This window comes from Cetorhinus maximus, chromosome 8 (assembly GCF_964194155.1).
Source record: "Cetorhinus maximus chromosome 8, sCetMax3.hap1.1, whole genome shotgun sequence".
Classification (NCBI taxonomy): Eukaryota; Metazoa; Chordata; class Chondrichthyes; order Lamniformes; family Cetorhinidae; genus Cetorhinus; species Cetorhinus maximus.
In genome coordinates, this window is record NC_135886.1 from 34847454 (window position 1) to 34864695 (window position 17242).

Consider the following 17242-nt stretch of genomic DNA (forward strand, 5'->3'; position numbering starts at 1 on the left):
CTAAAAAAGAAGCAATTAGATAATGACCATAGACATTGCCATTTGCAAATTGGTTGACACATTTCCCTGCCTGAAAATAATGATGCTGGCTGTGAAACTCTTTGGAATGCCCTGATGTCAAAAAAGGCGCTATATAATGAAACACAGGCTGAGATGTAAGGAAAACTTGGGGTGGGGGAGGAGGCAGACTTTGGGAGAGGGCCCAAGTATGCAGTAAAGGAGGAACACCCCACTTTCCCACCTATAGCCTGAGTAGTGTGATTTGGTGGGCTTCAAACTTGATTCTATAAAATTGTGGTAGGTCAAGGGCAGGTGGGTAGGTGCCATGAAGGGTGCCCATGTCATTACACACCCCTCATACACCTGCCAACCCTCACCTAAGAAGCATAACATTCTGCCCATAGGGAAACATGGCAGTCAATTTGCACTAATTAAGGTCCCACAAACAACAATGGAATTAATGACCAGGTAATCTGTTTCAGCAATGTTGTTTGAGGGATAAATGTTAGCCAGAACACCAACTGAATCCTTGCTCTTCTTCAAATATTGTCATGGGATCTTTCATAGCCTCCTCAACATTTCATCCACCAGTGCAGTGCTCCCTCAGTATCACGTTGAAATGTTACCCTAGATTATGAACTCGACTCGTGGGGCCAGGTTTTCCTGTGTGCTCGGGAAAACCACACATGCGCACTTTTGTACCTCCTGAAATGCACACTTGACCCATGTGTGATTTTTCCTGGGATTTATTTCTTTTCACACAGGGAATGGGCTCACAGAGCCATGATGGAGTTTGTGAGGAGTGTGGGTGTGGAGGCAGGCCGATAAGAAGGCCCAATTTGGTTCTCCAACATAGCAGCCCAGCTCCTAACATCATTTAAAGGCCCCCAAACTCCCTCATCCACTCACCCATACCCCATGCCCCCTCAGGTTGCCAATGCCACTCATGCCACCCCAGAATTCCCATGCCATCTCCATGCCCCCTCACCCCACTACCCACTCCATGCCACCCCATGGCTCCTCACCCACAATACCCATGCCACCCAATGCCCCCTCAGATCTCCCATGCCACCTCCATGTCCCCTTCCTGCCTTCCTGTATCCTCCATAGCCACTCACCCGGTATGCACGATGTACAGTCCTCAGGAGCCATGCAATAAAAATTAGAATTACCTTAAAACTATTGGAAATAAAACTAAACTTCTAATAAAATCCTGAATTCAAACACACTATCATCGATACTTTAAAAGAAAACTACTCCAATGCAGATAAAATTGTAATCCTTTATATGTCTATTAAGTTTGTAAACAAACAAGAAACCATGTCAAAGACATATTCTGTTATTACAGCCTCTTAAAAGTTTCAATTGTTCTTGGATCAATAGATCGCCTGCTCAGATGAAGCTTTTGAAACCCACCCAAGCATTCATAATGGTTACCTGTCATAACAAAATAAATCATTAATTTTATTTTAAAAATGGACAAGGCGTTACCCTGACTAACCAATATGCATACCAGAGGAATTCCTAACCTTCAGAACCCAGCAGCGGCCTTGTTATCTTTAAAGAGGTGCTAATGCCCTCTGTGACTGTCAACAATCAAATTCCAAAGAAATACACCAACCACCTTTGCATTTCTAAGGCAGAGCTCCGAACGATGCAGAATGTATGTCTGCAAAGGACCAAAGGGACCCTGACTCCTCTATTAAACACCTCAATACTCCAGAGCTGGGAAAATACATCCTTTGCCCAACACCCAGGAGAATAAGTGGGAGGTATGTCACATGATCTCTGCCAAGCTTCTAGAATCTGTAGTATTGCCATGTGGAACTGAATCCAGGCAATCTACCATTTTATCATCCAAAAGGTAGCAGCAGAAAGTGCTCTATCCAGGTAAAGTGCCTGGCCCTCATCTACACTGTGAACTACTGCAACATTGTAACTTCTGTATCTGTGCCTTCAAGATTAACTCATCTCTGCGTGCCTTCTACCATCGGGGAAGTCCTCACTTCTGGAAAGTTGGATCACCCTGCAACAGTTTCAGCTTGCTAACACCTGAAGGAATATGCCACTGGACTTTTGATTCTGGACTCATGTGAAACCATAAGTCTTATTTTTACAGTGGTCTTGCTCTGTACCTCTTTCTTTCCTTAATCCCTCTTTTATTGCAAGAGTCCAAAAAGGGGCAGATGCTGCAAAACCCCTTTCCCGCATCTTGTGTGTGTAAAATAAACCAACCCTCTTATTTTAACTTACCTTATGTTTGCTGTGGGGTTATTAATAGAGGATGGGATCACTCCAAACGGAAGGGTTCGGGATAACATGCCACCACTTACAAAGCGGGGAAATAAATCAAAAATATCTTTCTGTATACGAATGGGTAGTGAGAGGAGAAATCAGGGCCATTTAAATTAATCCACCTCTGGTCCGAAGCACTACATTGCCTGAAACTGACAGAACAGAACGGTGTCCCATTTCCATTTCAAAGCAGGATGCCTCTCGATCAATGGAGGGGGCCAGGTTCACAGATTTTTTTTAACTTTCAAAAGCAGTTTTAAAAAAAATCAACTGGAGCTGTCAGTTGATTTAAATCACAGCACGAAACACAACAATAGAAGCTGACAAGGCTTTTTTTACATTTTTATTGCATTATGGTATTTTCTCAAGTGGAGAAAGTATTGCATGACGACTTTTACACAATGGTGGTCAATGTAAGGGTTAACTGTCTTTGCAGGATAATTCCCTATGATGCATCAGTGCATTAAAAACATCTACATTACAATATAGCATCTAATAATGACATTTGCAGGTGTCTAAACATTTTACACTTAGCTTTCAGAATGTTCCTGACTCCTCAGCAGGCTTACCCCAGTGGTCATGAACTCTCCAAGGAGGTACATATTTTTAGGGCTTCCCAAATCCAAACCAGCACATGAAAATTGTGTGCAGGAGGAAATACAACTTTCCTGTGGTCCACTCAATGTGGACCCCAATCTTGGAATTGGTGCATGTGCGTATTGCACTCATAGCCTTCCCAACCCACAAAACGGCCACACAAGACTGGTGTGGGTTTGGGAAGGCAGAGGAAAATTGTTTCTCAAGCAATAAAAACCAAAGTTCAGCATTTCATGACCCAATTTGCACCTCCTTTGGGAGGCAAAAATCCAACTCCTGGAGTAGGATTTGAACCCACAATCTCTAACTGAAGAGGCAAGAGTGCTACCATTGAGCTAAACTGATAACTAATTAAGATGTAATGAAAGAAAATAGTATAATAAGCAGTTTCCCTTAAAATACCAGCCATCATCAATTTATAAATGTATTATTAGGCAGCATGATAGTGCTAATAAAAAAGTAATTCATTCCTGATGCAGGATAGTTTGCCTTAGGGCTGACAATTTTAACTGTTTTCATCTTGACCAGGAGATGAAGCACCAAGTGGTGGTCAGTTCCTCTGGCCAAAGTGAAAACTTGTCAGACCTGATTCCACCTCATACGTTTGGATCGTGGTTTTCAACACGGTTGTCCCCACCATCCAAGGTGAAGAGATGATAAGAGAAAGGAAATTGGGAGGAACATATTAAAAATAAATAGATGGCTTTCATTAAAGCTAATTACCATTCTTTGCTTAAATGCAAAATCAAAATACTGTTAATTTTGTAAATCTAAAACAAAAAAAAGTGCTGGAAATAGTCAGCGGGTCAGGCAGCATCTGGAAAGGGAGAAGCAGAGTTAACATTTCAAGTTGATAACCTGGTGAAAAGGTCATCGACTTGAAACTGTAACTCAATTCTTCTCTCTCCGCAGTTGCTGCAAGACCTACTGAGTATTTTGAGCATTTTCTGTTTTTATTTCACCATTCTTAATTATTTAAAACCAACTCTTAAAAAAAAATACAATACTTACAGCACCACCAGGCTGGATAGGTTGACGAATGCGTAGTCAGGGATATGTGCTATTTTGTTGAGAGCTAGTGTCATTGCCTGGAGTGATGGCAGGTTGTTGAGAGCTCGAACAGGAATTTGAGTCAGCACATTATCATCAAGCCAAAGATGGCGTAGGGACTGCAACCCTTCAAAACTGTTCTGAGGAATGTCTGAAATCAGATTTGCATCCAGACGTCTGTAAGGACAATAAAGTTTAAATTACTTAAGCTTTTTAAGTTTTGTTGCATAACTAGTTAAGAGTAAAATAATTAATACAATTCAAATGTATAAATTGATTATGTGCATTTGTAAAATTGAGAGCGAACTGTTCAGGGGCGATGGCAGAAAACACTTCTTCGGAGAAAATATAATGGAAATCTAGAATTCTGTTGAGATTAATTAGGTCAATTAAAAATGTTAAAAAACTGAGATTACTGGATGCTTGTGAGGCAAGAATATTAAGAGTTATGAAATCAAGGCAGATGAATGGAGTTAAGATGCAGATCAGACATGATCTAACTGAATGACAAATCAGGCTCAAGGGGCAGAATGGCCTACGCTTGTTCCTAACAAATTGTGATAAAGTTAAATCCGATTGATAACAAAACTTGGCATAAGGTAGAGTAGCAAGAAACACAGGTAAGGAAGGATACAGTTATACAGGTACTTTATCATCAGCATGAAATGGTCCTGTGTGCACATCAAGGCAAAAACAAAATTATAACACAAGAGGATGCCAAACACAATAAACCACAACTGTAAGTGCCTTCTAGGAGACTGTCTCAAACCCAATTTAAGTTTACATTGGGCAGAATTTTGCCCTTGGTGGGTGTGCGGGCTCCACCGGCTCGGCGGCAGACGGACTGCCGACCCCCGCCGCTGAAACAGGGCCCGCCGCCATTTTGAGTGGGCGGGCCATTTAAGGCCCACCCAGCGGCCTGCCCAACAGGAAGCACTATGCGCTTCCTGTGTGAGAGGGGAAGGGATTCCCCATCTGTCAAAGAGCACTCTTTCACGCATAAGACTGTGCTGTCTCAGGGAAATTAGTGACAGTGCACAAAAGTTAAAAAATAGGAAAATAAAAATATTATTAACATGTCCCCCTCATGTGACAATGTCACACGAGATGGGACATGTTAATAAAGACGACATAAACTTTATTAAACTTTTTAAAAACGGACATGAAACCTCATCCCGCCAGTGGATGAGGTTTCATGTATTATCAGGAGTCCTTTGGGGCTCCTGCCCTGCCTGCCAGCCTTAAGGTTGAACGGGCAGGTCTTTAATGATCTTAATTAGCCTGTCAATGGCCTTAATTGGCCATTGACATGTCGCCGGGCAGACAACTGATTTTGCCTTCCTAAAAATTTAAAGGGACTGGGCGTTCCTCTCGACGTCATTCCGCGTCATTTTCCCGTCAACGAGTGGGCCCCGCCCTCAAATCACCGATGGGAAAATTCTGGCCATTGAGTGTAATGTAATAACAGCTTCAAGCAACGATAAAGTTTGACTACATCAATTCATTTTTGAAGTTGACTCTCAGTGTATTAACTTATTACACATAAAACACTGGCAGGTTCATTTTTCTCCTGTATTGAAACAGGTTGATAATCATGTATTTTCAAGGAAAATTTTCGAGGAAAAACATCACGATAAAGTTTTCTCCCCTGAAATTACTTTAATACTCTTTCCAAATACACACAGTATCACTATTAAAGTGCAGCCTAAATGATGAATCTGCATTCAGCAGTTTTGTTTTAACTCATGACTAAATGGACATGGAAATCGGTGGGAAGTGACCAATGATATTGCGTGACAATATGCTGCTGCCAGGGATCTGCGGGAATAGGCCCCTGCATAAGACAAGAGTTTCAGGAAAGGAATTCCGGTTGCAAGGGGATGCGTTGGGATGCTGGGGAGCTACCCAGGTCATGAGAGGTCCAAGGCTTTGTTGGGGGGTCCAGAAGAGTAGGAGTGGTTTCAAACAAGTGTTAAAAATAAACTTTCCTTGATGGTGTGTTACAGTGTACACAGGAAACCCAAGTTGCTTAAGCAACATGCACATTATAGTCTGGAGCTATGGTGGAGGCTCCAACATTCTTTCCATCACATAACAGCCTAAGAATTTCCCCCAATCTTACCACCTGTCATTGATAAATGTTGGAAGGATTTGCAGGTTGATACTTAACCTCTTTTGGCCATGTCTTGAACATACCTTCCCTGATCATCAAGTACTGGGTTAGGACTTGAACTTGGAATCGCTAGCTCAGATACAGGGATGCTATCCACTGCACCACAAGGGAAACGTACTCAGGAAATTAGTCAGGAAGTCAACATGCGGCTTGTTAATGAAGCCCTGCCATTAAAAAATGAGTCAAGCTCACCTGTTGCTGCTCAGAGAAGACTCACTTTGCCATTTTCCTGTCCAGGAGTTTAACCTAAATTGCTAAATATAGGTACATCAATTATGGCCCTAGCACCTGTCCCTGGCAGGGTTAGTCTGGGGGTGAAGCCAGAACTGTTCCCTTGCCTAGGCCTCAAGTTAAAATAACAGATCAAACTGCAAAGAGATCATCAGAGCCTGTGTGCCTATTTAACGTGGAACCTGCCAAAACCTTTGCTGCCTGATATTTAATATGGAGGTTAGCCAGATTGGGACAGGGAAGGAGCAAGTCCCTGTTCCATTGCAACAGTCACCCTCCACCCTCATCTGCCTGGTTTCTGTCAGGTGGGACAAGATCAACCCCTATGAATATGGTAAAGATATGATTTACAACTCGCCAGCATGATTCATTTAAAAATATATATAATGTATTGCTTGTACAAACACATTTTTAATGCTTACACCTCTATAATAAACAAACATATCTATTATCTGAGCACACCTATAAAGTTAAACCACTGCTGCAAATGTGTACCGATTCCAATTGCCAGTGAGATTTCCTATGTAGCCACAAATTGAATTCCTTAATCATGTCCAGTAACATCTTAGGTGATAAGAGGTTTTTAACTCTTCTGGACTGGGCTGTTGATGGCAATGGCAAGAACAAGTAATTGTGCAAAACCAATTCAAACTAGTATTTGCTCCAATTAGTGTTAAAGCAATTTATTCGTGTGAATGAATAATGCATTGGGGTACACTAATGCAAAGTCATACATGTCGATTAAGAAGACCAACAACTTACAAAAAAACTTTTTCAGTGTGATCAGATAGGTTCATCCCAGCTTCAAACAAGTTAGTTTTTTAACACTCCACCCTGTTCTCTTGCCCACATGTCTGTCCTTGGCTTGCTGCATTGTTCCAGTGAAGCCCAACGCAAACTGGAGGAACAGCACCTCATCTTCCGACTAGGCACTTTACAGCCTTCCGGGCTGAATATTGAATTCAACAACTTTAGATCTTAAACTCCCCCTCCCCCCATCCCCACCCCGTTTCTCCCCCCTCCCCCCTTTTTTTTTTCAATAATTTATATAGATTCTTCTTTCCCCACCTATTTCCATTATTTTTAAATCTAAAACTAAAACCTTGTTAGTCTTTCCACCCCACCCCCACTAGAGCTGTACTTTGAGTGTCCTGTCTTCCATTCTTAATTAGCACTTTTCTTAGACAAATATCACCACCTTCAACACCTCTTTGATCCTTTTGCCTGTGACATCTTTTGATTATCTGCTCCTATCACTGCTTGCTTATCTCCACAATCACCCCACCCTCAACTTCTCTCTCCCCCCGCCCCCCCTACCTTAAACCAGCTTATATTTCTCCTTTCTCCTAACTATGCTTCAGTTCTGCCGAAGGGTCGTGAAGGCTCGAAACGTTAACTGATTTCTTCTCCACCGATGCTGCCAGACCTGCTGAGTTTTTCCAGGTAATTCTGTTTTTGTTTTAAGTTTTTTAAAGCTCACCTTTACCCTCAGCTTGCACTGCCTCTCGCAGGTTGGCAAATAAATTCGTGACTGTTTTAATTAAACTTATTTCATTTATTTTAAAAAGAAAAACTGTGTAACTAACATTTTGGAAAAAGGGTAGGTAGTGCATGCTTTTGGGATTTTCCAGCAGCTGCTTAAATAAATCTTATGTAAATAATACTCATCTATTTCTCTATCTGCCTCAGCTTGACGCACTTCTAAATTAAAAAAGTTAAAAGGCTTTTATTTAAAAGTTTTGTTGAAATCTACTCAAATACAATCATGCAGACAAAAGAGCACAATAGAAATTTTACCTCAATAAGCTTTTTGAAAATTGGCCTCTAGCTTTTTTCCCCCAAGTAATTACATCAAACATTCACTCGGTCCACCACAAGCACACCGTGGCTGCAGTGAGTACCATCTCTAAGATGCACTGCGACAACTTGCTGAGGCCTCCTCGAGAGCACTGCCCAAACCCGTGACCTCTGCCACTTAAAAGGGCAAGGGCAACAGACGCATTGCACACCACCACTTCGAAGTTCTCCTCCAAGTCATACACCATCCTAACTTGTAAATATCTCACCATTCCTTCATCATCACTGGGTCAAAATCCTAAAAATCCCTACCTAAGAGGACTAGGGAAATGCCTTCACCACATGGACTGCAGACTTTCCCAAGGACATTTAAGGATGGGCAATAAATGCCGACAATATACCCACATGCCGTGAAAGAATAAAAACTCACCTCCTGGCACCCCAGAGCCTGTCCACCATCTACAAGGCAGAAGTCAAGAGTGTGATAGAATACCCTCCACTTGTCTAGATGAATGCAGCTCCAAAAACACTCAAGAAGCTTGATATAATACAGGGCAAAGCAGCCTGCCTAATCGGCACGCCATCCACTACTGTAAACATTCACTTCCTCCACCACTGGCACACTGTAACACCAGTGCGTACCATCTACAAGATGCTCTGCAGCAACTTGCCAAGGCTTCTTTTATAGCACCTTCCAAACCCACATCCTCTACCACCTAGAAGGACAAGGGTAGCAGACACATGGGAATCCCACCACCTGCAAGTTCCCTTCAAAGATACGCACCATCCTGACTTGGAACTATAATGTTGTTCCTTCACTGTCACTGGAAATCCTGGAATCCCCTCCCTAACAGCACTGTGGGTGTACCTACATCACATGCAGCCGTTCAAGAGGGTGGCTCATCATCACCTTCTCAAGGGCCATTTGGGAAGGGCAACAAATGATGGCCTTGCCAGCAATGTTCAAATCCCATGAAGGAATTAAAAAAATTAAAAAATAGCTTGCAATCATTGCCCTCTGCGTCCCTCTGGCAGAGGACATGGGTTTGGAAGGTGCTATAGAAGAAATCTTGGCAAGTTGCCACAGGGCATCTTGTAGATGGAACGCACTGCTGCCACAGTGTGCCGATTGTGCCAATCATAAAACATTCAAAAATTTCCTTAGAAAATATTATTTATGTAAGCTAAGGCTCATGAATTCCTTCGGATTAAAAACTAAAGAAAAGCAAAATAGTTTATATCATCAGTTCAATATACACGAATAATTGCCTTAAAGTGCTTCTGGGATATTTCAGCAACTGTATAAATAAATCTTATGAAAACAGTGATTTCTGTAAACAATAGATCAGAGAAATTCTCTATCTGTCACAGCTTGCTACACTTCCTAAATTAAAGAAATAAAGTTAAAAGCTTTTATATAAAATTTAGGTTAAAACCTATTCAAATTCAGTCATGCACACAAAAAAATGCAATAGAATCTTTACCTAAATAAATCTTTTGAAATATGGACTCCAATTTTTCTTCCAAGTAATTTTGAAGAACCGTCACACTGATATTGTTAGACGCTGAAAGTCATGTTCCACTACTTGGGCTACCCTACATGCAACTGGAACAACATCCACCTTTATCTGACAGATAAAGGTCACAGAGTCACAACTCTGAGTAAAAATATTGTTGCGACTAAAGCCAAGCTTTTGCTAAAGTTGAGAACAAATAAATAAATGACCATTTTATAGTTTGCTGTAATCATGTTTTTGTCAAATATACCACTTTAAAAATGCCTTATCTTTTATTTTAATTATTTTAAGCATTAGAAGTTTCAGTTATGGAGGAGAAAAATGTCTTTTCTTCAGGAAGCATTTTAACTGAATCGATGGGTCTCCTTTTCTTTCTTTTATTGGCAAGCTCTGTTGAGTGGTCACACAGGGTTGGCTGAGGGTAAGTCCTCAGTCGCTTGTCATTGCTACTTTTCTTACTTTTAGTTGACCTAGAAGGGCAAGGGCAGCAGACACATGGGAACATCACCACCTGGAAGTTCCCCTCCAAGTCACTCACCATCCTGACTTGGAAATATATCGCCATTCCTACACTGTTGCTGGATCAGAATCCTGGAACTCTCTCCCTAACAGCACTGTGGGTGTAACTACACCAAAGGGACTGCAGTGGCTCAAGAAGACAGCTCACCATCACCTTCTCAAGGGCAACTAGAGATGGGGCAATAAATGCTGGCCTAGCCAGCAATTCCCACACCCTATGAATGAATAAGAAATAAATAAATTCCTTACCTCTGCAGCTCTGATTAGCTGCTGCTTTACTTGGCTGCTGCTTTGCTCTTGAGCCAATCAGTGTAGTGTAAAGTATTGGTAACAATATGGGTTTAGAGGATAAAGATGTTATACAACGGAAACAATATTTCAAAAAGACAGGGAGAATGGAAAAGGAGGATGAGTAGCCCTGATAATAAAGAGTGACATAACAACATCAGTGAGAAAGGTTCTTGGCTCCGAAAATCAGGAAGTAGAATCCGTATGGGTAGAGTTTAGCAATATCAAGGGTCAGAAAATGCTGATAGGAGTCGGTCATAGCCCCCCTGATAGTAGTTGTACTGTTGGACAGGACATTAAACAAGAAATCATGGGGGCTTGTAACAAAGGCAATGTAATAGTGGTCATGGGGAATAAGGAAATAGCAGAGGCATTGAACAAACGTTTTATGTCTGTCTTCACTGTAGAAGACACAAGTTACATAAAAAAATAAGGGTAACGAAGGGACTGATAAGAGCAAGGAAATTAAGCTAATTAACATCAGTAGAGACAAATTACTGGAACAACTCAAGGGACTAAAATCCAACAAATCCCAAGGACTTGATGGCCTACATCTTAGGTTCTAAAAGGGATAGCTGCAGAGATAGTGGATACACTGGCTATGATTTTCCAAAATTCACTGGATTCTGGAACAATTCTAGCAGATTGGAAGTTAGCAAATGTAACACCACTACTCAAGGAAGGAGAAAGAGAAAACAGGGAACTACAGACCAGTTAGCCTGACATTTCATCATTGGGAAAGTGCTGGAATCTATTATTAAGGAAGTCTTAACAATGCACTTAGAAAAGCATTATACGATTAGAACAAATTAACATGGTTTTATGAAAGGAAAATCATGTTTGACAAAATTTATTAGAGTATTTTGAGAATTTAACTAGTAGGACAGATAAAGGGCAACCAGTAGATGGAGTACACTTGGGTTTCCTAAAGGCATTTGATAAGATGCCACAGGAAAGGTTAATACACAATGTACGGGCTTATGGAGTTGGGGGTGTTACACTAGCATGGATAGAGGATTGGTTAATGGACAGGAGGTAGAGAGTAGGGATAAATGGGTCAATTTCAAATTGGCAGGCTGTGATGAGTGGAGTGCCTCAATGATCAGCGTTGAGGCTCAGCCATTTACAATCAATGTAAATAACTTAGACAAAGAGACAGAGGGTAATGTATCTAAGTTTGCTGACAACACAAAAGTAGTTGTGAATTCAGACTATGAGGAGGACACAAAGAGGCTGCAAAGAGATATAGACAGGTTAAATGAGTGGGCAACAAAGTGGCAGATGGAGAGTATAATGTGGGGAAGTGTGAGGTAGTTCACTTTGGTCGCAAGAATTGAAAAGTAAATATTTTTTAAAAGGTGTGAAACTTGTAAATGTTGATGTTCAGAGATGTTTGGGTGTACTTACACAAGGAATACAGAAAGTTAATATGCGGTACAGCAAGCAATTATGAAAGCAAATGGCATGTTGGCCTTTATTGCAAGAGGATTGGAGTATAAGAATGAAGGGGTCTTGCTACAATTGTACAAGGCTTGTGATACAACACCTGGAATACTGTGTGTAATTTTTGTTTTCGTATTTAGAGAATGATATATTTGCAATGGAGGCAGTACAGTGAAGGCTCACAGGGACATGTTCTATGATAAGGGGCTGAGTAAATTGGGTCCATATTCTCTGGACTTTAGAAGAATGAGAGGTGATCTCATTGAAACATTCAAGATTATGAAAGGGCTTGACAAGATTATGAAAGATACTGAGACGCTGTTTCTCCTGGCTGGTGAACCTGGAACAAAGTGGCACAGTTTTAGGATAAGGGACTGATCATTTATGATTGAGGCTAGGAAACATTTCTTCACTCAAACGGTTGTGAATCTTTGTAATTCTCTACCCAGAGGATTGTGCATGCACAATCATTTAATATATTTAGAGTTGAGATAGACAGATTTTTGGGGAATTAAGGTGTGGGCGACACAGTGGAGTTCAAGCCCAGGATCAGCCATGATCATATTGAATGGTAGAGCAGGCTCGAAGGGCTGCATGGTTGTCTTCTGTTCCTATTCCTTATGTTCTTAAGTTATACATAACAAAATCCTGGTCTAACATGTTGGAAGCTTTAATTAGTGATTACTAAAGCTAATGGTTAATAAGTGTAATGGTAGGAGCAAGAGACTAACCAGTCGCAGGAGATGTTTCAGTCTACATTCCTTATCTTTACATTAATATTCATTAAGCAATTCACATCAATGTTTTCACTCAGGTAACATGCTCTGCAAAGTCTACTTTAAAACACTGTAAAGGTGATGTAACAGTTGGCACATAGGAGGGCATAATTATATTAATTAGGAACATTTTCCATTTATGACAAAATAGCAATCAACTTTTTCAAATTTTATTGCTTCATTGCAAAGTTCAAAGAAAGATTAGTATAGACTTGTTAGAAATAATAGAAGGCAAGCACCATTTCACAACCTATATTTTAGAAGTAATTATGACTGCTTGTGAATCTCAATGGTCCAATGATCAACATAAAAAGAATGTTGAAAAAACACTTCACTTCTTCTAAAGCTTAAAACTTTATATGTACTTGACAATTCTCTTAAGCTCCATATTATATTACAGGACTTCTGTGCAATTTGTGCCAAACGTTAAATCACTTAGAAATGCTAAAATAACATTAGGCTTTGGAGTGTTATATTTTAAGGTGAAAATAATCCTTTAATGTTGGTTCCATGGTTCATTAAAATCCAAACCACTCCATAGCTAAGTTATTCCTAATGGCTAGATCAACCAAATGAAAGAAGCTGGAAAGAGCCTAATTTATTCTAAGCTGCAGAAAAGGTACTGTGACAGCATTTCACTGATACCTTCAATATATACACCATTCTACACACTTTTATCCTCTCTCTAAATCTTGCTGTGCAAAATAATAATAAGTTCTTTCCCAGGACCTCAAAACTATGGATCTCCTTACCCTGGCAATCTACATGCATTTAGAAAAATAAAGGGATGCATGTTTCCCCAGATACTTTAGGCACTAAGAGCCTCCCAAGTGACCAAATTGGACCTTATTTAAAACCTGGGTTTAGCCCGCATTTCACTCAAGATGCCATCTTGGTAAGGGGGTTGAAACTTATGTTAGGAATGACTGCCTAGCGGATCATTAGGAGGCTGATTTTCACTTAAATGTCCTCTAGCGCTTATTAAGAAGGAGGTTAATGTTTGATCTCATGCCCTCTCCTAACATCACTGATTGGGAGTAAACAAGCCATTGCAGTGGGTTTTGAGTGCCATTAAAAGCATACTGACCTTTTACTGTTGACTTGATGCTGGAGGTTTAAAGCTGTCTCTTGAAATATATCAAGAGACTTCCTGGGACAATTTGTCAAGACTTCACCAACATTCAGTCAAAATTTGTTCTGGAAATTCTCTGAGAACTTTACCTAACAAGAATAAGCGCAATGCTACTCCATATTATTGGGCATATTATAGCAGCCACCAGGAGAAAGGGGGAGTCCATGGTCTTTGGCCTAAGATCATAAGTTCATAAGAAACAGGAGCAGGAGTAGGTCATTTGGCCCATCGAGCCTGTTCTGCCATTCGATACGATCATGGCTGATCTGATTGTGACCTTAACTCCAGTTTCCTGCTTGTCCCCTACAACCCGCGACTCCCTTGTTGAACAAAAATCTGTCCAACTCAGCCTTGAATATATTCCATGACCCAGCCTCCACTGTTCTCTATAGAAGAGAATTCCCAAGATTAAGGATTCTCTGAGAGAAGAAACTCCTCCTCATCTTTGTCTTGAACCCTTATTTTTAAAATGTGTCCCCTACTTCTAGATTCACCCGCAAGGGGAAACATCCTTTCAGCATCTATCCAGTTAGCCGCCTTCAGAATCTTATACGTTTCAATAAGATCATCTCTCATTCTTCTAAACTCCTATGTGTATAGGCCTAACCTGCTCAATCTTTCCTCATAAAACAACACCTTCATCCCAGGAATCAGCCTAGTGAACCTTCTCTGAACTGCTTCCAATGCAAGTATGTCCCTCCTTAAATAAGGAGACCAAAACTGTATGCAGTACCTAGGTGTGGCCTCACAAATGCCCCTTAAAGTTGTAGCAATACTTTCCTACTTTTATAGTCCAGCCCCTTTGCAATAACAGCTAACCTTCTATTTGCTGTCCTAATTACTTGCTGTACCTGCATGCTAACCTTTTGTGATTCATGTATGTCCTTGAATAGAATTCTGGGTGTCCTTACCCAGAACCCGCCGCACTGCAGCATTCTGCAGTCTCTCTCTATTTAAATAATATTTTGATTTTCTATTCTTCCTGCAAATTGGACAACCTCACCTTTTCCTACATTATTTTCCATCTGCCAATTTTTTGCCCACTCACTCAACCTATCTATGTCCCTTGCATCCTCCTCACAACTTGGTATTCTACCTATCTCTGTACCATCAGCAAATGTGGCTATCGTGCAGCCAGTCCCTTCATCGAAATCATTAATGTAGATCATAATTAGTTGAGCCCCTGCACTGATCCCTGTGGCACTCCACTAGTTAAAGTTTGTCAAACTGAAAATGACCTATTTATCCCAACTCAATGTTTCCTCCTCTGTTGAAGAGCTGGAAATAAGCAGCCTGGAAGACCCATCACAGCGTTTACCCACACCCTGCACCAGCGCAGAGACACACACCCCGGTGAGACCTAGATCTAGGGCAGGCTCGGGTTCACAATCTGGTGGTCACCGCACGGACACATATCCGCAGCAGGAGGAGGCAGGTTCAGCTGAGCTCCCTGGCACTTGGAGGACTGTTGGGGAAGAGGCATCTGTGAGGTCCGAGTCAGATGACGAACCTCTGGATTTGGTCTTCCAACTCATCCTGGAGAGTCAGCAAGAGGCGGGGGAACATCATGCAGAGCTGTTGGAAGCCCTCAACAGAGTGGCTCACAAGTTGGAGGCGTGCACCTGCCTGCTCTCTGATGAAGTGGCACCCACATGTGCGCATATGGAGATCCTATGGGAGGTTGGCGGGTGCCATGGAGACCCTGGTCCAGCAGGTCGCGGAGATGCGCACAGGCCTGCACTCCATCGTGGGAGCCCTGGGTGAGTTCCTGCAGTGGCAATGAGAGAGGGAAATGGGGCACCTTGATGTCCCTCCAGGTGCTCTTTCCCCTCAACGAGTCAGGCCGGGGCTCCCAGGCACCCGAAGGGAGGAGGAGCGGCAGCTGGATGTCCCTGGGTCATCCCCACTTGGGAATCTCAGAGGCTGTTAATCCCTCTGAGTCCCCTTTGCCTGTGAGTCCCTCAACCTCGTCTGTTACCGCAAAGGGACCAGCCGGCCGACAAAGTGTGTGTGTGACAGAGCCTTTCAGAGCCTCATGCAAGCATTCGCCAATGCATGTGGATTCTTACTGTATTACACTCATCTCAATGTCCTGAACATTTTCAATGCTGCCTGCTGGGGTTCACTTTTAGATGTCCATCTGAGCTGATCTGCATCTCCGCCTACCCAATGATCACACTCCCATGCAGCACCTAATCTTGCCCGCCACAACCCTGGTTTCACTTTCGATTTGAACAGCATGGTGCTAATTCAGTTTTACTTTCGCTCCCCGGTCCTTTCCCCTCCCTCCGTCACCCATTTTCTTCTTCAGCCAGGATTTTCCCCTCGGCGATTTGGGGGCGGAGCCCGATCGCCGAGGGGAAAATGATGCAGGATGATGTCAGGAAGAATCCCCGACGTCATCCCAGTCCCTTTAAATTTTTAGGAAGGCGGGCGCACAGTGAAAGCAGCTGTCCACCCGCCGACCTGTCAATGACCAATTAAGGCCATTGACAGGCTAATTAACATTATTAAACACCCTGCCCGGCCAATCTTAAGGCTGGTGGGCAGGCCAGGAGCCCCAGCGGGCTCCAGATTATTCATGAAGCTTCATCTACTGGCGTGATGAAGTTTCATGTCTGTTTTGTAAAAAAGTAATAAAGTTTATGTGATTTTTATTAACATGTCCCATCTCGTGTGACATTGTCTTTCGCGCGCACTTTGACAGATGGGGAATCCCTCCCCCCCCGGTAACAGGAGGAGCATAGCGCTTCCCGTTGGGCAGGCCGCTGGGCGGGCCTTAATTGGCCCACCCACTTAAAATGGCGGTGGGCCCCATTTCAGTGGCGTGGGTTGGCTGGCCGCCTGCCGCCGAGCTGGTGGGGCCCGCACGCCATCCGAGGGCAAGATTCTGCCCTTCCCATCACTGTTGACCCACCTGGAAACACCTTCCACCTCCCCATCATGACCTACCAGCCACAACTCTTTTCCTTCGGGGATGTCCTGGTGAACGTGTACATTCCCTTCCTTCCCAAAAATTCCACCACCATCCACATTCAACTCCCTGATCTCCTCCTTCCCACCCCCAGGGTCCATGTCTGCCTCATAGTCCCCACCAACCACCCTCGCCGTCCCTTCTGCCGATACCGGTGAACCCTCACCCTCCCACCCTCTCCGCCCACTCTGCCCTTGGTCATTCTCACCATTCCCTCATACCACACTCTCCCTCAGTTCGCTCCCCAGGAAGCAGTCATGGACCCATCAGACTCCTCCCTTGCATGTTCACCTGGATATCTCCCTTCTGGACCCCTCCCCTCTTGGAACTCCTTCCCCACTCCAGACCTCTCCCCCCAACCTGGAACCTCTTCCCCCCTTAGTCTACCAACCACCCCCAGACTTCCCCACCACTTAATCCCTCCCTCTTCCTGACTCCTTCAGACACCCT

General features: G+C 42.7%; 1 protein-coding gene across 2 annotated transcripts in view; it reads right to left on the bottom strand.

Annotated features, from left to right (window-relative positions):
- Positions 1-17242, bottom strand: part of lgr6 (leucine-rich repeat containing G protein-coupled receptor 6) — a 272548-nt gene that overhangs the window by 58391 nt on the left and 196915 nt on the right. For both annotated transcript variants that reach the window (XM_078546677.1, XM_078546678.1), the window contains one exon: positions 3904-4119. In XM_078546677.1, the coding sequence (XP_078402803.1) occupies positions 3904-4119 (216 nt within the window). The remainder of the gene's footprint in view (positions 1-3903; positions 4120-17242) is intronic.